Source organism: Curcuma longa, unplaced genomic scaffold (assembly GCF_044706935.1).
Source record: "Curcuma longa cultivar G26 ecotype Majalengka, Jawa Barat unplaced genomic scaffold, ITB_CL_G26_1.1 contig_11139, whole genome shotgun sequence".
NCBI lineage: Eukaryota > Viridiplantae > Streptophyta > Magnoliopsida > Zingiberales > Zingiberaceae > Curcuma > Curcuma longa.
The window spans coordinates 15081-37698 of NW_027428802.1; the positions used below are offsets into that span (position 1 = coordinate 15081).

Below are 22618 nucleotides of genomic sequence, written 5' to 3' on the forward strand. Positions count from 1 at the left end.
AGAATAATAGAAAAATGATTACGGAGACCACGATGATTGAAAATCAATTTCGGTTCATGCCTGGAAGATCAATAATAGAAGCTATACATCTTCTCAGACAACTAATTGAAAAGTGTTCGGAGAAATAGCAAAATCTATACATGATATTTATTGACTTGGAAAAAATTTATAATAGAGTCTCAAGAGAAATTATACGGAGATTTTTAGAAAAGAGAGGTATTAGTGTAATATATATTGAACTAATTAAGGATGTAATCACCAAAGTGGAGACTTTAGACGGATTAACTGAAGCACTTCTAATAAAGATAGGGTTACATTAAGGATCAACTAAAGGATCAACTCTAAGTCTTTATCTTTTTACATGAATCATGGACGAACTCACTGGACACATTCAAGATACAGTATCGTGGTGTATATTATTTGTAGATGATATTATTTTGGTAGATAAGAACATGAAGGGGTAAATGCTAAATTAGAATTTTGGCGAAAAACACTGGAAATGAAAGGTTTATGCTTAGTAGAGTAAAAACAGAGTATATGAAACTTAAGTTTAGTAATTTTAGACGTAATGAGACAATTTTTAAGATAGGAGATAATGAGTTGCCTGTAACTGAGAGCTTTAGGTATTTATGATCATTTTTATAAGACGATTGAGGGATTGATAGAGATGTCTTACATAGAATACAAGTATGTTGGTTGAAATGGAGGAGAGTGTCGGGTGTTTTATATGATCGTAAAATACCTCTAAAATTTAAAGGGAAGTTTTATAAAACGGCGGTTAAACTTGTTATGTTATATGACGTTGAATATTAGACTATGACTTGAGTACATGAGTAGAAGATGAGAGTTGTAGAAATGAGGATGTTAAGATGGATGTGTGGACATACGATGATTGTTAGAATAAGAAATAAGAGCATTAGAGAGAAGATCAAAGTTACATCTATTGAGGGAAAACTTCGAGAGACACGTTTAAGATGGTACACACATGTACTTAGACGACCAATAAATGTTTTAGTTGGGCAATGTGAAATTATGACAAATACACATATCAAACGAGGAAAAAGAAGACCAAAAAGACTTAACCAGCAAAAATAAAACAAGATAAAAATTATTTTAGTATGGATGATAATATAGTAGGGGATAGAGTTTAATGGTGTAGAAGGATTCATATAGCCGACCCCACATAGTGGGATAAAACTTGGTTGTTGTTGTTATATTAGACATTGTTGGAGCATACGATAGCTAGCAATGCTGTCTTGCTTATTTCTTTAAGGAGAGCTTGTTCAGAGTGAGTCACCTAAGAAATTTCATCCTTCCTAATACCGTGATTTTAAACTCCTTCACCAAGCGCTAAATTGTCTCTCCTTGTCATCATTACTATTATATCATCAACATGCACTGAGAGTGTGACCATTGTGATTCTCCCTACACTAAGAGCGTTGTTACTTCCCCCGAAGAAGATTGATCAATAAACAATGTAATCTCCTTGCTACCCTATGGCAATTATAATTCTCATAAATCTGCCAAACCATGCCTGTGGTGTTGCTTAAGTCCATATAAGACTTTTTTCAATTTACATACAATATGAGCATCCAAATTATTTCCTTATCTTAGTGAGACCTTTATATAAATTTCTTGCTCTCTGTGCAAAAATCCATTCTTGACATTATATTATTGTAATTCCCAACTATAATTAGCTACAAAGATAGTATGACCCTAATAGTTTTCATTTTTGCAATTGGAGCAGAAGTTTTTAGACAATGAGTCATAGGTTTGAACATAACCCTTAGCTACTAGTATTGCCTTGTATCTTTCTTTTTATTGATTCATTCACTTTATATTCACTGTATAGACCCATTTGCAAAATATAATTTTTTTTTTCTTATTGGCAACTTCACCAATCTGCACGTTTGATTATTCTCTAATGTATTTATTTCTTCATTCATGGTTTGTTTTTATTTCTCATTAGATAATGTCTTAGATAAGGTGGTAGAGATGACAATGGTGGTTAAACAAGAAGACTTTATGTGATGATGATAAGTGTTTAAAAGATAGGAAGTTTCTATGAGGATATAAAGGTCATTTTGTATGCTCTATACTTCCTTTCCTAACAACGATGAGGCTTAGGTCCTCCTTACCTATATGAGATTCAGTTTTAACTTCTAATGAAGAATTAGAAATTGTTATCTCATTTTCAGGATCTGGCTTATATTCTTCGACTTGCGTTAGTTTAGGGACAATTATCGTCTTCCTTAAATATGCCTTGTCAAGTGATTCTCAATGATAGAGTCAAGATTTTGATGCACAAGTTAGACATAGGACTTGACATAGATTCTGACACACAATTTGACATAAGTCCAAACACACATGATTTAGTATGGACTCAGATATTGACTTAAGACATTGGAAGTAATGACAGATTGAGTAAGAGATTTTCATTCTTGTCTTTCAGTAGGAATTCTCCTCTTAAACATAAGGTGTGGTGAAGTAGACATTTGTTCATTGAAAATAATCTTGTCAACACATAGAACTTTTTTAATGCAGGATAATTTTTACCCTTTCTGAGTCAAGGAATAACCTACAAATACACCTTTAATGCTCTTAGGTCCTCTATCACATGAACAAATGATATTCAAATATTGCAGGGATAAAATTATTTGTAGCGTATATGTTTAGATAAAATGGTTGAGAATGCTTCCATTGGACTCTTAAACCCTAAGATTTTCGAAGGTAAATGATTTATAAGATGAATGGCTGAAAAAACTGCTTCCCCAAAAAGATTTAAGCACATTTTTTTTAAATAAAAGGGCTTGGGTTAACTCTAGGAGATGATAAATTTTCTTTTTAAATTAGAATCTTGGCGAGAAACACTAGAAGAGAAATGTTTTAGGCTTAGTAGAGTAAAGACAGAATATATGGAATTTAAGTTTAGCAATATTGAACGTAATGAGACAAGTATTAAAATAGGAGATGATGAGTTGTTTGGAACTGAGAGTTTTAAATATTTAGGATCATTTTTGCAAGCCGATGGAGGGATTGAGAGAGATGTCTTACATAGAATACAAACAGGATGGTTGAAGTGGAGGAGAGCATCAGGTGTTTTATGTGATCGTAAAGTGCCTCTAAAACTTAAAGGAAAGTTCTATAAAACGGCAATTAGACCTGCCATGTTATATGGCGCTGAATGTTGGGCTATGACTCGAGCACATGAGCAAAAGATGAGAGTTGCGGAGATGAAGATGTTAAGATGGATGTGTGGACATACGAAGATGGACAGAATAAGAAATGAGAGCATTAGAGAGAAAGTTGGAGTTGCATCTATTGAGGGAAAACTCCGTGAGACACGTTTAAGGTGGTATGATTGTTGTTGTTGTTGTTGTATGATTCCGTTTTATTGTAATGTATTGACACAAGATGACTCATGTATTATCCCTTCTTTTTGAAGTAAAGAGTTAGGATTTGATTGAATTAATCCCTATCATGTTCTAAACTTTTTGATAGTAACTCTAAGTTAATATTAATCATGGAACAAAAAATTGGGAGGACATATTAACATCAGAAGTAAAAAAGAAAATACTACTACAATCATTAATGAAGACAAACTATTTTGCCCACGAATCATTAGTGGATCTCAAAATGTCATTGTGAATGAGATTAAAAAGAGCTTTTTTTATCACTTAATGGAAAAGACATACATTTGTGATTAACAAGTCTTAATATTTCATAATGGAAACTCTCGATATATATACTTTGGAATAAAGATGGAAGTAAAATTTTAATGATTCTAAATGATGGATGTCCAAATTGGTGGTGGTGATGCCAAGCCTTATTATTATTAGACAAATAAAGTTCTAAAACTAAAGAGGAAGATAACTTGTTTTTGGTAATGTTTGATTGATCCAAGGTTTCAAGATAGTAAAGTTTATCTGTTCTTTAGCATGTTCAATCATCTGCCTCGAATCCTTGTCCTGAAATACACAATAACTATGATAAAAATCACATTGCAACATAAATCTTGAGTTAGCTTTTGGATAAGGATAAAGTTTATAAGAATATTTTTAAGATTAATGATGGACTTATTTTAATATCTCGTACACCTACATCAACAGTTAAAGAACCATTAGCTATGGCTATTTTCCTATTATTGGACATACGGAGAACATGGAAAAAACACATGGTGAATAGGTCATACAATAGTAGCTCTTGAATCCATGATCCAAAAGTCGAAAAAGGTTGTACATGAGACATTTAATCTGATAGAGGATAGAAACATACCTAAGTACACCAATGAAATGGTACATGAAGGCTTGTTAAAGCTACCAATTAAGGATCTCAGTCCCTCTACCTCTTCTTGGTTAAGTCCACCTGATTCCTTTGGTATTGCTTCACCATATGCATTTGACCATTGATCTTGTTTTTGTGTTCTCTTTCATGTCCCACTCTTGGTTGGGTGGGTTTCCATGAAGCTTCTAACACCGCTTTTCTGAATTTGTGGTTGAATTATTTCCACCACTAGCTACCTAGCAGAGCTTTTTGTGCTTTGTGATTCAAGCATAAGTCCTCTTTTGCTCTCCTCCCCTTGAACCAGTACTACCACTTTATTAAAGCTTGGAACTTCCTGCTTATCAACAACTTAGATTCTCACTTGATTAAAGTTTGAATCTACAAGAAAATCATAAACTCAATGTTGCTCAATGAAGTTCTTTAGAGCAACATTTTCAAACATTTGGTTTTGATTACCTTACAATGATCTAGTTATTGCCATAAGTTTACTGCCTTGTTTAGCAGCCTTGTGTTTCACCTTCATCTCAATACTTAAGCTGTATCTCTTTCTTTTGAATATGTTTGTCCTAAATGTCCTTTGCATTAGTCCAGAACATATACATGTCACTATTCAAGAGCCATTGAATTCCAAATCACACTATAATCATTGAATCTTCTTCATTCCATGCGTCAAACTAAGGATATCCTAGTTTTGGCCTTGTGCCAGTAAGATGAGTTAGCTTTCGCTTTCCTTTAAGCATAGTATGAACAAGTTGGGACCATGAACACGTTGGGACCACATCAGATAGATTTTTTCCATTCAATTTATTGGCAACTTAGATATTTTACAATTCTCCATATTGTTGAGATTGAACGGCCTCTTCTGACTGTCTTGTAACATATGTTTGTAAAATGAAAAAAAATGGTGGAAAATAAGGAAAATCAGCAATAAGGTCGAGCAACAAAGATAAACTATCAATGATGAAGATTAGGGAATGGAATTCAACTATGAAAGTTTGGTAAATGGAACATGAGTAATAATAAATAATTTTTGTCTTTAGAAAACAAAGCAAACACGAAAAAAAGAAAACATTGACGAAGGTGATGCAGGTTGGAAGAAGGGAATCCAAAACTAAGCCTAACACTTTGATACCATGTTGGAAATTGAAAATTTTATTAATTCAAAGCTCATCTAATACACAGTATCTTGTCCCCTTTTATAGATTGATAACATAACTTATTCTTAATAAAATAACACAAATTTTTAACAAAAAACCTTAATTATCCTAATAAATCTCCTAGACTTTTCTGAAAAAACTACCCGACCTTTTATGGAAATTAACTATACTATCATATCCCATAATTTATGGAACCATGTTCCTATTATTTATGAAATATTTTCCGCGTAATTTTTTGGGATATTATCTTTCCACTGAAATTAATTGTGATCCTTATAAGTTGAGGTTCATTGGGTTTAACCCAATGTTTTGAGTGTTTAATTTCTTATAATTATTTACTTTGTATGTTTAGTAAAAAAGAAATCATCTATACAAGCTTTGAAATCTCATTTAGGGCTGGGGTTTCAGTTTCTAGTTGGATGAGACATTTTCATGCCCTACTAGAGCATGTGAAGGTGTGGTTCTGAAGGCATCAAGGAGGAGAGGAGAAGAGGAAGAAGATTAGGAAGATGAGTAAAGGGGGAGAAGAATTTGAAATCATTTACCTTCATTTGAAACTGTAGCTTTCAATCGCTTCGGAGGAATGACAGCTCGTGTTCATCAATAAGGAGTGAGGCAAATCATGTTTACGAAGAAGAGGAGAGCAGGGAAGGAGACTTCAAGCTTGAGCATTGTTGGAAATCACTACTGAAGGAGACTTTGAGTTTGAGTGTTGCTAGAAATCATTGCCAACCTCGAGCTGTGAAAGAACAGGTCTTGTGACCTCAGTAGAAGAAGAGGTCTCACTAACCCAGAGCAACAACTAGCCAAGGTTGTTGGAAATTACTGCTGACCTCAATTGGCGATTTCATTTGAGGTCATGCGTTACTTGGGAGCCCATGAAGCAACATTCTGTTCTCACAAAGCAGAGATTTTGTTCAAGGTCTCACGAAGTTGGAGCTCACAATATGGCATTCTATGTCTCGTGAAGCTTGGTAACTCGCAGGACAACGATTTTTCTCAAGATATCTTGAAGCTAGGCAGGTTGAAAGTTTGTGAAGTTGCTATCGTCATGTGAGGTGCCATTAGAGTGGGCTGGTCAGCTGATGGAACAAGAAGTTTCACCTGAGCGACGAACATGGAACAAGATTTTAATCCCTGTATCTATACTTGTATATAGTTTTCAAAATCAGCTGATCTGAAAATCAGACATTGACCAAATGGAAGCTTGTTAGTGTTAGAAAATATTGAATCAAAACTTCCAGAACAATAATTCACTCTAGATAGGCTAAAATTATCTAGATATTCTATTGGAATTGGCCAATCCCAGTGTTTTCTTGTAGCTGTCGACCCATTTTTCATTTGGTTCTCAATAAATGCAAACTAGAACATAGAAGAAATCGGTAGTTCATATATAATGTGATGGATAATAAAGGAACAAGAGGTGTTATGGTGCTAGATAGATATTCCCAGTGTTTTCTTGTAGCTGTCAACCCTTTTTTCATTTGGTTCTCAATAAATGCAAACTAGAACATAGAAGACATAGGTAGTTCATATATAATGTGATGGATAATAAAGGAACAAGAGGTGTTATGGTGTTACCCCACTGCCATCACTTTGATCACATGTCTAAGGATTACAAGTCTAAGTTAAGATAATTGGATATAAAATTATTGTGTTAAAGTTGGTTTCAAGAAATGAGATATTAAATATTATAAATATTCGTGCCTTTCGAGTAGGATTAATGATTCAATTCAAAGTTTTAGAAGAATTTAGATGTAATTATTCAATGTATTAAAAAAATGAGGGAGTTAAAAGGCTTATGTGTGAGTAGGTGGGTGGGCGATAAAGGAAGGGACTTGGAAGATGCCTATAGAAGTGACCCATTACATCAATGCTCAGATGTGATTATAAGTAACAAAGGGGTGAGAATTCGTGTTTTCTTGTGGGCTAATGTAGGTAAAGAATCCATATTATGATTATATAATTAGGAAGACTTCCTGAGCAAAGACCAGAATTGGTAGATGATTAAAGGAAATTATAGGAGGTGATAACAAAAGAGGATTGACAGAGGAGGAGGAAGAAGAGAAATACAAAGTAGAGGAGGAGGCTAACAAGGTGGAGGAATATGTATTGCGTACCTCGAAGAAGTCTAGCCCACCGTGGAACGCTAGGCTCCTTCATTGCTTGTGGTGGAGGATAGCTGCTTGCAGTTCTTGTGGTCGATGAGTGAAACCAAAAATTCCTCGAGGCAATGAAATAATTTTTAAGGATAGATTGAAGAAAGGAGTCTAGAATGAAGATTTTGATAATATTAATATTATACAAACTTCTATGGCAAATAAGATCAACAATGTAGCAATGTCAATTCTTGGAAAGCTAAAAGGTATGCATAGTGTACAAAGAGTTGGTGTTGGTGCAAGTAGAAAAGTCTATTAGTGTAAAGATGTTTTAGGGAATGATAAATTTGTATAAATGAGGTGAATTTGAATAGGAATATAGCTAAAGTAGTGAAATAAGTTATAAGCATATTAATGTTTATCTCATATGATTAGTTCTAGGTCAATCTAAAAACTAAGAATTAGAAGAAATATACTTAGATCTTGTATCATATGCCACTCTTGCACGGAGTAATACTTTAAACCTTTGCTAGGATCATTAACCTACTCATGCTTGAATTTGATTCTTAGAAGCCAACTTTTATGGAGGCAAACAACACGCTTCTTTTACTCCCATGCTTCATCCGTTCAGCATATTTATTTAAATGAGTTAATATGCTTCAGAAGTGAAGTCGCTGTTCTTTTGAATCTTCAATTTTTTTTTTCAGTAAAATATGATTATAAGATTGCTAGTACATGATGTAATCTGAATTACTGAATTTCCACGGCAACTTATATTACAATTAGGAATTCTCTTGACCAAAAACTTTATTAATCCCGCAGCATTGTCTGATAACATTTACTCTGCAGGTTTTGTTGTTGTTAGTGGTGAGTATTCTATTATAGATCTATCATCTGTTTTTTACTTTCAAGTGATGTTTTTCTGTTTCTATTTGTAAGATCTACACTAAATGTGGAAGGCGAGCCATGCCAGTCATGATGATGGGATCTGCTGCAGTTTTTGTAGATTGTGATGAGGCTTGGAAGTTGCTTCTTGTCACAAAAAGAGGTTTGCTGTATGTCTGGGATCTTTTCAACAGGACTTGCATTTTGCACGAGTCTTTAGCTTCTTTAGTTATGGCAAGAGAGGAGTCTTCAACAAAAGACACAGGTATAATGATAAATTAAATGATTAGTGTGTTTTTATATATTGATAAATTATATGGTTAGGAGTGTTTTTATTGCACCACATTATTGATAGGATTCTGATCCTCAACTAAACATGCTCTACTAATGTTCTTGATAGAACTTTTCTTGATTTATCTGTCATGAATTAGGTACAATACGAGTTATTTCTGCAAGATTCTCCAGATCAGGGTCACCCCTTGTTGTTCTTGCCACCCGTCATGCCTTTCTGTTTGACATGAGCATGCTGTGCTGGCTAAGGATAGCTGATGATTGCTTTCCAGCTTCAAATTTTGCAAGTACCTTTAACTTGAGTTCTATTCAAAGTGGTGAACTGGGGAAGTTGCAGGTTGATGTTGGCAAATTTTTGGCAAGAAAGCCAAGCTGGACAAGGTATGCACTATGCACTTTTATCAGTGTTAGAATTTTGTTCTATTTCCAACCACATAGGAAATCTTTGAAATGCTTACAGGGTGACAGATGATGGGACACAGACACGAGCACATTTGGAGACACAGCTTGCTTCATCTCTTGCCTTGAAGTCCCCTAATGAATATCGCCAATGCCTTTTATCTTACGTTAGGTTTCTTGCTAGGTCAGTTTTTAGCTTTTTTTGTCTTTTAATATTAAGTTCTACTACAATGATAGTCTTGTGTTGTTTATTATTTTCTATCTGCTACTGCTATCTCCACATGGTTCAAAGAACTTGTAAGTTTTTCTTTATTAAACTTAAGTTGCACTTGTAAGAATGAAGAAATCTAAAAAAGTATGCAGTAGCTAAGAAAGAAGCCAAAAATGTAATGAGCAAAGCCAAGAATGAAACTTTCAAATGCTTATATTAACAACTTGATACAAAAGAAAGGAAAGGGACATATATAGAATAGCCAAAGTGAGAGAAAAAAAAACAAGGGTTTCTACTTAAATAAGACACATTAAAAATGAATTCAATAGAGTACTAATAAAGGATGAGGAAATAAAAGAGCGATGGAAAAACTAATTTTATCAAGTTTTAATGACGCTTTTGGTGATTAAAGGAATTTTAAGTAGGTCAGAGGAGTATAGAAAAATAAAATGCAAAATGGAAAATCAGTTAGAGTGGATGATATTCTAATAGAGGTATGGAAGTGCTTAGGGAGGTAGAATATTCAATAACTTACGAAGCTATTCAATCTGATATTGAAAATAAAAGAAATGCATGTTTAGTAGGGAGGTCCTTTGTATAAAAACAAAGGAGACGTAGAAAATTATGCAAATTATAGGAGCACTAAGTCAAGGAGCTATACTATAAAACTTTGAAAAAGTGATAGAAAAAAAGATTAAAAAAGGGCAGATCAAGGTGACCAAAAATTAATTTTGATTCATATATGAAAAATCGACGATAGAAGTTATATATCTTCTCAGACAACTAGTTGAAAAGTATTAGAAAAGAAGCAAGACATCATGGACCTAGAAAAAACTTGTAAGACATCATGGACCTAGAAAAAACTTATGATAAAGTTTTGAGAGAAACTATGTGGAGAATTTTATAAAAGAAAAATGTTAGTGTAGCGTATATTAAAACAACTAAGTATATAAGGATATAATGACAAGAATGAAAACTCTTGGTGGGTTAACCGAAGCATTTTATATAAAGATAGAGTTACATAAGGATTAACTCAGTCCATATATTTTTACACTAGTTATGGTTGAAATTATGGTGCATGTTGTTTACAGATGATATTGTTTTGATTGATTTGACATGTGAACTAATATTAAATTCGGATCTTGATGGGAAACATTAGCAGTGAAGTTTAGATTTAGTATAGTAAAAATAAAATATATGAAATTAAGTGTAGTAGTATTAGATATTACAAACAATTGTTAAGATATGAGATGATAAGTTACTTGTAACTAAGAACTTTAAGTATCTAGGATTCTTTTTGTAAAAGGATGAAGGGGATGATAGAGATATTTTACATATGATACAAGTAGAATGGTTCAAATAAAAAAGGGCAGCCCGGTGCACGAGGCTCCTACCTTGCGGGGTCGGGGAAAGGATCCATTGTACGCAGCCTTACCTTACCGTTGCGTCAAGGCTCCCCTTCAAGTAGAATGGTTCAAATCAAGATTTAAAATTTTAAGCCGTGTTAAGATTTTGATTTATGATCGATTTTAATATTGCATCATGTTGTGTTGATACGGTTTCGGTATTTAAAAAAAATATATTTATTAATTATTATTATTTTATTCATACTAATTGTTATAGATGCCTACTATTGAGGTAGATGCTAAATGTTGAGTTCAAGTTTTAATATTATCTCATAAAATATTTGATGCTTGAGTAAAACAATTTAGAGTTAGTTGAAATCCATTAAGTAGGAGTAGAATGACAAGTTCAAGTGGGTCTAAATTAGATTTAGTTTGGATTTATTTTGATCTGTTTAAAGTATTTATGATGATTTTGCAAAAGGATGAAGGGAGTTTAAAGTATTTAGGATTATTTTGCAAAAAGATGGAGAAATTGAGAGATGATTTACATAGAGATGATTTACATAGAATACAAGCAAGATGGTTGAAATGGAAGATAGCGTTACATGTTCTTTATGATCGTAAAGTACCTCTAAGACTTAAATGAAAATTTTACAAAATGACGGTTAACTTGTTATGTTATATAGAGTTGAATGTTGGACTATAACTTGAGCACATAAGTAAAAGATGAGAGTTGTAAAGATAAGGATGTTAAGGTGGATGTGCGAGCATACAAAGATGGATAGGATAAAAAATAAAAATATTAGAGAGAAAATTAGGATTGCATTTATTGAGGGGAAACTCCAAGAGACACGTTTAAGATGGTACGAACATGTATTTAGACGACCAATAAATGATCTAGTTAGGTGATGTGAAACTATAACAAATGTGCATATCAAACGAGCAAGAGGAAGATCAAAAATTTTTTGTTAGCAACAATAAAAAAAGATAAAATTTATTTAAATATAAATGATGATATAATAGGGGATAAAGTTCAAATTTATATATAGAATAATTTAATTTATCAGTATGTTTTATAAGGTTAAAAATTATACTATATTTATTTTTTAATAATATGTTTCCTCTATATTAAAGAGACTTTTTTCTTTGTTTACCTCGTGTTTCTCTATATACCTCATGGATAGGTGGATGAGAAAAAATTAACCACCCTCTTTTTTTCTGTCTATTTACCTCATGTGTGAATGAAAGAGGGAAAAAATTAACTATGAGTTTAAGGGATTTTTTTCTACCCTTTGGACGAATGAGGGAGGAAAAAAATAATTATCCTTTATCCTTAAAGAGTTTAAGAGATTTTTTTCTACTCTTGTGAATGGACGAAGAAGGAAAAAAATTAATGATGGAATTTAACATGAAGAATAGAAAAAATTAGCAATAAAAGAGGGAAAAAAATTAAGAGGGAAAGAGAGAAATAGGGAAAAGGAATGAAAAGTGAAAATAAATAATAATAATAATAATAATAAACCCATTGCGTGATGTGTGGAGGTTGCGACAACCTCTGCGGCCTCATGGAGGCCGTTGCAAAGTCACTGTAGGACTGAAATAGGCACGTTGAAAACTTTCTTTTCTTTTATAAAAACAAACATAGAGACAAAATCGCAACGGAAAAATGAAAGTAAAATAAATCATAAAAACATAATTTTTTTTTATTTGGTTCATAGCACAACAACTGCTACTCCAAGACCGATAATCTCTTGGACTGTATACGAATGAGCAATCCACTAAAATCCTCCTTCCGAAATCTTTCTGTAAGGAGAGATCGTACAAGAAATGAGGAAGATAGTAACAAGCTACTAGCCCCTTTAAAATGAATGAAATATAATAATATACCGACAATGTTAGATTAGAGTTTTGTTGTAGTTGTCGGAGAGCCTCTCGGTGTTGCAGCAGTTGAACTTGCACAAATTGTAGTAACAGAGAAGAGATGAGTTGATGAAAGAATTGGATGTAAAGTTTTAGATCCTAAGGCTTCTTTTATAGGCTTCATCCGGTTGATCGAATCACGTTCAGTAGATTGAACCTCGTTCAGTCGACCAAACCTTCCATGCGATTGAACGTTTATCTTTCTTTGTGTGCTTCGATCCAATCGATCTTGTGAAATTTGCTGTTCGGTCGATTAATCCTCCTGATCAGTCTACTGATCTTCAGATTTTCCTTTGTTGCCTGATTCGATCCTATCCGATCTATGCTTTTCAAATATGTTCGGTCGATTGATCCTCCTGATCAATCGATTGCACCTCTGTTTTCATTTGGGCTTGATCGCTATCTGATCTGTGCTTATTTGGTTGGATTGATCGATTGAACCACTAGGTTCGATCGACTGAACTCTTAAATTCCGGAGAACTTTGCTTGGAGTTCATTCTTCCAAGACTTTTCACTCCCTAAGGTTAACTCCTTTAGAGTTTTTCCTCTTACCAAGTATCTGGTCACTCTTGACTTGATTGGACTTTTCTATTTGCTGGGCTTCTCTCTTGATCAACTTTCACCATACTTTATTAAATATATTGTCAAACAAATATCAAAATCCTAGACAATCACAACTTCCTTTGCGGCCTTGTGGAGGCCGTCGTGAGGTCCCGGGTTCGATTTTAAACCCGTGCTAGCGCCCAACGGAGCAAAAAATTTATCATGAAGAATAAAAAAAATTAGCAATAAAAGAGGAAAAAATTAAGAGGGAAAGAGGGAGAAATAAGGAAAAGGAATGAAAAGATAAAAATAAAAAAATAAATAATAAAAAAACCCATTGTGTGATGACCTTGTGGAGGATGCGTAAAGTTGCGACAACCACCGTGATCTCATGGAGGCCGTCGTAAAGTCACGACTTTACAGCCTCGCAGAGGTCGCTACGAGGTTGTGGCTTCCTCTGCGGTCTCGCGGGGTTGTCGTTAGCTCCCGGGTTCAATTTTGAACCCGTACCAATGTCGGTCGGTGGACGAAACAGTAAATTCCGTTAGTGCCGACTGACATAGTACAATGTCTTAATCTATAGTTGAAATGGATGAGAGAGTCAAGTGTTTTTTGTGATCATAAGATACTTCTAAAGTTTAAAAGAAAGTTTTATAAAATAACGATTTAATTTGCTATGTTATATAAAGTTAAATGTTAGGCTACAAATCTATCACATGAGCAGAATATAAGAATCATAGAGATGAAAATATTAAGGTGGATGGATAAATATATGAGAATGGATGGATAAATATTAAGGGAAAATTTTGAAAGAGGCGTTTAAGATGATATAAACATGTATTTAGGCAACTAATAAATATCCCAGTTAAATGATGTGAGACCATGACAACTACGCATATTGATCAACAAAGAGGAAGACAAAAATTTTGAAAGAGGCGTTTAAGATGATATGAACATGTATTTAGACAACTAATAAATATCCCAGTTAAATGATGTGAGACCATGACAACTACGCATATTGATCAACAAAGAGGAAGACTAAAGAATACTTGATTAATAACGATTAAATATAATAAAATTTATTTAAATATAGACGAGGATATAGTAGGAGATCAATACCAATGACGTAGGAGGATTCATATAGTTAACACTACTTTGAGGTGTTATTGTTGTTGTTGTAAGCTTAACTGCACCTGTTTAAATCATGTTGTTAGAAATATATTTACAATGAGATCAAATTATCTAGTTCATAGCGCATGTTTTTTTTAATGATAGAAGCAATGCTTCTTGCATTTTGTGTATGGATGATTCTAGTAGTTTTTTTGTTTTTTTGTTTTTGTTTTTTGATGACCCAAGTATTCAATTCTTCGGCTTGACTAAAGCTTGGGAAGATTGGTCCGGTCCCACGGAAGTTTCCCATCGGCCATCAGGATAAATCGGGAAGTGTGCGGTTGTCCTGCCAAGAGTGGCCCCAACATTTGAGGTTTGTCATCCCACTGGAGAAAAATCCCTGTAATGGGTCGTAGTTGGGAATTGAACTATGAGTTCCTGAGTGCCTGATTGTTGCATCAAAGCCCCGAGGGCAGGAGTCTTTTCTTGATGTTTATTTTTGTTGAAATTTTAATTCACATTTTATTTATGGTCTGTGGTGTTAATTATTTTTCACATGCATTTTTTTTGTATCACGACGACATGTACATGATTTGAAATCTTATATCGTGTTAGGTGATAGTGGAAACTTATATTTTGATAAATTATTAAAATTCAATACTCGGTATACATAATTTCTCCTGCCAAACCAATTATGTCAACGAGTATTGTCATGCTAACATTTGACATCATTTACATGCTACAACACTCACCAAGATAAATTAAAATAATATTTATTATTTTTAACAGTGTAGGGACAACATAATCTGATAATTGGATCATTCCAATAGAACACAGTTTGAACTTAGATACCTGAAACAAAGTCTGAATTTAGTTTCATCTAGATAAATTAAATCTGATAATTATGTTGGCATACATAATTTATTATTTTCATTACAATATAGTTCGTCACCGACACTATACTTCAACATGGCTCGATAGTTTGAATTTTGATATGCACTACTTTTATGGGTGCTTGTTAGCATATTCCTTATGATGCAACTACTTGCTTAGTACAACCTGCGGCCACTCAACTTGGAAATATGAACAGAAATGACTTTAAAATTGGGATTTTTTTTTCAGGTTTTGGTTTGGATTTTGAGTCTTAAATATTTTAAAGTTCTGGTTTGCATAGTTTTTTCTGGTTGTTATATGAATAAAAAAAATTCACTCCTGGCCTGATTTATGTTATGTGATATATATCATATAATATATACTTATATATACACCATATTTGAAAATTCAAAATCCGATCTGAATCTATAAAATTATGTTGACGTTTTGTTTTTTGAAATTTTCCCTCCTTTGACTTTTTTGGTAATTCGTTTTGGTCAAATAGCAAAATATCGTTGATAGAATTATCCATATCTTTTCTTTTTGCCCCAGAAATTCATTTGTATGCAACTCACCACGTTCATATGAATGTATGAGTACATCCTTGCAGTAGCTATTTTATGCGATGACAATGCTTATTTTGCTCTTTTTTGGCATCCTGATGCAAACACAAGATACATTTATGTTTCAAGTCAGCAGTTTCTAGTATGTTAGCTGCAATCACTCCAGAGAGTAGTAAACATGAAAGTACAAAATTGAAAGTACAAAATTTAGTATTCTTGCTAGAATGAGTAGAATATTAAGATGAGGTTTTTTTACGGACTTAACATAACTTGGTCTCGTAAGCCATGCAAAATAGGCTAGGTGTGTTGTGGCCTTGTACATAATAAAAATAAAATTGTTTTAAAACCTAGTAGAAATAAAATGAAGTTAAAATGTAGGCCCTAAACCATTTCATTTTTTATCTGACTTGTTCCAAAATGTGTTTATTTATTTATTTAATTCTCCAACAGGAAATATTTGATTCCAAATACATTTAAATGTAACCTTCAAGAAACTAGAGCATTTTCATCTTGCATCATTCTTTTATAATGGAAAAGGAAGCACTATGAGATATTATGAGGAAATTGTTTGCTTATCAATTATGCCCTTGATGAGTGTGAAATTATAATGTTGAGGCTGAGTATTGCCATTGAGATTAAAGGAGCACAACCTGTGGGAAAATCAATAGATAAAGATGTAAGTTTGAGTGACTCTAAATTTGATAGAAAATCTTCTATTTTGGAAATTGACTAATGTTTTTGTTTGGTTGGCAATTCAAGAAAGTAAACATGTGAGTCATATTTTCAAAATATGAAATGAGTTTGGTTAGTGTATATAAAGTTTCTTGGAAAAGTATATCATTTGATGATTGTGTTGACAAGTATAGTCTCCTCTTATATTGTATGACACCCTTTTAGTATATAAGGTGCATCATCAAGCCATTTTTGTCTCTACTATTTGGAACTACTACATGAATATTATGAAGGTGCATCATCAAGCCTTATAATATAATCATTCAATTATCTTGTTTGTATCCTATGTAAAACATCTTTATCAATCTTTCTATCTTTTTGCAAAATAAACCTAGATACTTAAAGCTCGATAACTTGTCATCTCATATCTTAATTGTCTTGTTACGTTTAATACTACTGTAAAATAATATGGAATCTTACTTTGTTACAAGAGATAAGTCCTTATTTATACACGAATATAGGGACCTATTCTAGGAGAATTATTTTATAAAAAAGAAAAACAGAATATTTATCCCTAACAGAATATTTATCTCTAACAGAATATTTATCCCTAAATATTCTAACACTCCCCCTCAAGCGGGAGAATATAAATCATTGTACCCAGCTTGTTACATATGTAGTCGATTCGAGGACCTCTCAGTGACTTGGTGAATATATCTGCTAGTTGATCCTGTGAGTTAATAAAATTAGTAGATATTTCACTAGATATGACTTTCTCTCTGACAAAGTGACAATCGACTTCAATATGCTTTGTCCTCATGAGAAACTGGATTCGAGGCGATATGCATAGCGGCTTGGTTGTCACATATAAGTGACATTTGTGTAACCTCTTCAAATCTTAGCTCTTGAAGCAACTGTTAAGTGGAAGCTGAAGGAGCAATAGAACTTTGGACGATCTGTGCAGCACGAGAAGGTCGACCATGTAGGCTCCAACATTTATCAATCGTGTGTCCTAGTCGGTGACAATAATCACACCAAGGACGTTCTTTGCCACCCTTACGAAGTGACATGATCAACCTTTTTTCCATCAGTACTTGCTTTCGGAAAGGTGTTGCTGCTGCTGTGTTGCTGGAAAAACACAAGGTAGGTGCTGCTGATGTCCACCTACTTCTGGAAGAATAGGAGAGAGAAGAAAAGGTGAGCTGGAACTTGCTAGCTTGCTGCCGTTACTGGAAGAGGGCAACAGAGAAGAGAAGCACGCGAGAGGCAGGACGAAGAAGTCGTGTTGCTCGTCGCGTCGAGGAAGACGCGCGACGAGGAAGCCGCTGCGATTGCTGCGTCGCGACGAGGAAAACGCACGACGAGGAAGGCGTGCTGCTCGTCGCGTCGAGGAAGACGCGCGACGAGGAAGCCACTGCGATTGCTGCGTCACGACGAGGAAAACGCGCGACAAGGAAGGCGTGCTGCTCGTTGCGTCGAGGAAGACGCGCGACGAGGAAGCAGCTGCGATTGCTGCGTCACGACGAGGAAAACACGCGACGAGGAAGGCGGCGGAGGAGATCGGCACGCGGGAGGCGGTGAAGACGCGGCGGCGTGGCACAGAGGAAGAAGCGCGATAGGGAGACGGAGGACGTCGCGATGCTGGGAGAGGAAAAACGCGATTGCCGCGAGCAGCGAACAAAGGAGAAGAGACGCACGCGAGGAAGGCGCGTGGCGACGGCGAACAAAAAGAAAGAAAAAGGAAGGTGATCGTGGCTTGGTTTGGCGGATAAACCTAAACCTAAGCCAACCTTCGCTTTGATACCATGTAAATAATATGGAATCTTACTTTATTACAAGAGATAAACCCCTATTTATACACGAATATAGGGATCTATTCTAGAAGAATTATTCTATAAAAAAGAAAAATAGTATATTTATCCCTAACAGAATATTTATCTCTAACATAATATTTATCCCTAAATATTCTAACAACTACAAAACTTAAATTTTATTGATTTTGTCATTACTAAATTTAAAACTATTTTCCATTGAGATTTGAACTTAGCATTTAATTCTTCACATCTCTCATCGATTAAAACAATGTCATCTACAAATGATATGTACCATGATAATATGTCTTGAATGTGTCTGATGAATTCATCTATGATTAGTGTAAAAAAATATGAACTTAAAATTGATCCTTTATATAACCTTATTTTTATAGGAAATATTTTGATTTATCAGCTTGGAGTCTTTATTGTTGTTATTACATTTTCATTCATATCCTTAGTTATTTTAATATACATACGCTAACACCTTTGTTTTTTAGAATTTTCCATATAATTTTCATTGAGACTTTGTTAAAACTTTTTTAAGGTTAGTGAATGTCACGTCTAAGTTTTCTTCTTTTCTCAATACTTTTTAATTAATTATTTGAAAAGATGTATAACATCTATCAATCTATCATCGATCTTGACATGAACTAAATTAATTTTCGATCATCTTAGTCTCCTTAATCATTTTTCTATTATTTTCCCCCAAAATTTCATAATATAACTCAGTGGCTTAATGCTCCTAAATATTTTCTTCATTTTGAATATTAGGTTGAATAACTTTGTAATCATTTAATACCCTACTTCCTAGACACTTCCATACCTTTATTAGAATATCACCTAGTCCAATCGATTTTCTATTTTGCTTCTCATTTAACGCTTATTTAACTTCTACAATTTGAATTCTTTGATAAAAATTTAACGTTCTATACCTTTGTCCGACTTAATTTCTTAAACTAATTTGGTTACCTAAGCCTTCATTAAAAAATAGATGAAAATATCTCATCTATTGTTTGTTTATTTTCTCATCCTTCATTAGTACTTATTGGATTCATTTTTAATGTATCTTATTTGAGTAAGATTCTTTATTTTTCTCTCCCTTGCTTTAATTATTTTATAGATTTTTTCCCCTTCTTTTGTATCAAGCTTCATTGTTGGCTTCATTCATTGCTTTCTTGATATTTTTCTTGACTTTTGCATACTTTTTAAAGTTTTCTTGATTGTAATTTATTTGTTCATGTTTGCCATTTTCTCTAATATTTTTTTCATTTCACCATCTCTTTATTTGATTATCTCTCGATTCTGAGTTAGCTCTTGACCATTGTTTTCAAATTTGATGTCATCTTATCTAATGTCATATTCGAATCGCAATGTATTTCTTCTAATACTTATGCTTCTACCCTCTCCTAAAAGATATTTTATTTTTCATCTTTTAGCTTCCACCATTTAATCCTAGGAGTCATACACATTTTTATATGTTGGATGATTTTCTCCAAGGATGATATCTTTACAAAATTTTCTCTCTTCTGATCATAAAAAAATCAATTTCTGATTGACATATTGTTCTCACTTTTAAACATAACTAGGTGTTCTTTTTTTTTAAAAAAACATATTAGCTTCTTTTCTTTCTTCAGTTCTTGTTCCAAAATCATAGCCCTTTTGCATCCTTTCATGTTCTGTTTCTTACTCTACATGTCCATTCATATTTCCTCCTATTAAAATCATCTCGTTAGTTGAAATTTTTTGAAATTTTTTGGTAATCTTTATTTAATCCTACTTAAAGTGTATATGTGCTAATTATAATAGTTTCTTTTGCTATCATTATCTTAAGAGCGATAATCCTATCTCCTTTCCTAATTATTTTTATTACTTCGTCCTGTACTATGTACAACAAACTTACTCCATCATTGTTTTACTCTTTCTTTTATAACATAACTTAATACTTGAGTTCTCTATCATTTTTTGTCTTCTTTTCTACTCATTTTGTTTATTGTAAACATAAAATATTAATTCTTTTCATAATCATCGTATTTACTACCTCTTTGTCTGTGAGTGTTCCTCCATTTCAAATTTAAGATAATCGGTATTTATATAATGTGTTTTTATCTAAACTGGTGTGATAATTTTTGCATAGTTAACACTAAATTTAAGTGTTATAGAGATGTAGCGGTCCTTACTGAAACGGTGCAATTAGATTCTATAATGCGTTTCTTCTGGATAACAATCTAACATTATCATGATAGTTTGATGGATCCATATATAACATTTGTCTATCTTTTATGTTGTCTAACAATTTAATCCAATCGTTCCTGTTTATTCGGGTTTGGGATTGGCCATGACGGAGTTTATTCACTATAGGAAAAATTTTGAAAATAGTAAAAGTAAATATAAAATAAAATTTTATTTTAAATCAAATGGAAATGGAAATGAAATAAAATAAAATTTAGATTCTGAATTTGTTTAGAAGTACTCTATTTTTATTTGCATCATATTGTGACTATTTCTTTTGCAAGGACTTAGTCTATATCTAATATAATTGGTGCAGTGTTGTTTTCACATCAGTCTGGGTTCATTTAATGCTTTTCACTTAATGCATTCATCAACATAGAGCATTTCTTAGCAATTTGTCCAAGCAACTTACTGAAGGACTAATGAGATGACAGTTATATAATCTTGCAGAGAAGCAGATGAGTCTCGTCTTCGAGAAGTTTGTGAAAGTTTTCTTGGTCCTCCCACAGGAATGGCCGAGTCTACGCCTACAGACCCAAAGAATCCAGCATGGGATCCTTATGTACTTGTAAGATTCTTATGTCATACGTGTTTAACTTCCTGGAAAAGATAATCAATATATCATCCTGCATTTCTTACATGGAGATCTTTTGTCTTGAAATATACTTAAAACTGTAAACCGTTTGACATATAATTTTCTCCTAGTTACCCCCTCATTATGGATTCAAACTAAATGATCATAATGCTGAGTTGTATCTTTAGCTTTCTAAACGGCCACCTTTAATTTTTTATAAACTTAACAAAACTGTTGGTTATGCAATGGGGATTCCTGAACATCATTACTCTTGGCATCTTTGCTCAGAATGTGGCATGTTGGCATCTCAAAACTGCTATGCTATATTGTAGATATTTCATAGGGTAATTGGTTGTTTGTATTCAAATCGAGTGGTGCTTAATCGAGCTATGAAAGAAGTTGGTATACCGATATATTTCTGCACATCTCCATCCATGGCTGAACTTATTTCTGAAATTATGGTCTGTTATTAAATTGCAGGGAATGAAAAAGCATAAACTCCTCAGGGAAGATATTCTTCCAGCCATTGCTTCAAACAGGAAAGTCCAAAGGTTGCTAAATGAGTTCATGGACCTTCTCACTGAATATGAAACTAGTGAAATTCATACAGATACTATGGATATTGCTCCACAAACTTAATGATGCCAACTCATGAAGTTAATCTTTGTAATTTTGTAAGGATCACCTTGCTTGACACCTGAGAATTATCAATGTAACATCGATCTTGTGTCAAACTATAGTCTAATCATATTGTCTACAGAATAGTTGTGCTGATAATGATATCGTCAAAATACTCGTATTGTTTCTCTTCATATATTGCTTTGGAGGACAACAACTCTCGGTTCATGGTGGGAACCAGTAAGGGTTTACCACTTTCTCTACCTCATAGTACAATATCCAAACAGTATTTCTTTTAACATTTGAAGGTCGATCAAGTTCGAATATAGAGTTTTGATATTGATCAATATGTTGGAAAGAAATTATGGGTGATCAATATGGTAGATAGTTATCAATAAAAAGAAGATTGTTGGTACAATTTATTGGTGTAGGGAGTGTTAGATAATTGAATATGAATATTGATGTGACAAAAAGTTTAAAGTTAAGTTTTGGTGTAACTTGATATAGGTGCAAAGTGTGCATGACTTGGAAATATCTAATAGATTAGGTGGATTGGATATTAGGTAACGGAAGATCTAGTATGTCAGGTAGATCGGACATTAGGCAATGAGAGTCTTGGAAGATCAAAAGGATTGGACAAGTGGATGAAGTCTAGATAGATTAGATGTGTAGGAGTGAATAACATTATGAATTTTATGAGTTAATATTCTTAAAATGCTTAGCAAATAAACACAGAGCATACAGTGGATTAGAAAAATTAATTTAAATACAATATTAATCAATCAAGAATCAAATATCAAGCTAGAGTACAGGCTTTAACACAATAAGCAATTTGATACATCCATCATACAAGACGATGACAATAAGTAAACACTAAAAATACTTGCAATATCTAATTAGATTTGATCATGCACGACTTAGTTAGATTCGATCACAAGAAATATGCAAGAGTTAATTTGAGTTTATCACAAGAATCAGACAAGAAGTAAGTATGGAAATAGCAAAGTCAAACATGCACAACTTAAAAAAT

The 22618-nt window shown here is 33.3% G+C and overlaps 1 protein-coding gene across 2 annotated transcripts in view; it reads left to right on the forward strand.

The window, feature by feature from the left end:
• Nucleotides 1-21776, forward strand: part of LOC141815829 (protein HIRA) — a 28217-nt gene extending 6441 nt beyond the window's left edge. For both annotated transcript variants that reach the window (XM_074703702.1, XM_074703703.1), the window contains 5 exons: nucleotides 8480-8690; nucleotides 8857-9097; nucleotides 9177-9299; nucleotides 20847-20964; nucleotides 21451-21776. In XM_074703702.1, the coding sequence (XP_074559803.1) occupies nucleotides 8480-8690; nucleotides 8857-9097; nucleotides 9177-9299; nucleotides 20847-20964; nucleotides 21451-21609 (852 nt within the window). In that variant the 3' untranslated portion in view covers nucleotides 21610-21776. The remainder of the gene's footprint in view (nucleotides 1-8479; nucleotides 8691-8856; nucleotides 9098-9176; nucleotides 9300-20846; nucleotides 20965-21450) is intronic.
• The last annotated feature ends 842 nt before the right edge of the window (nucleotides 21777-22618 follow it).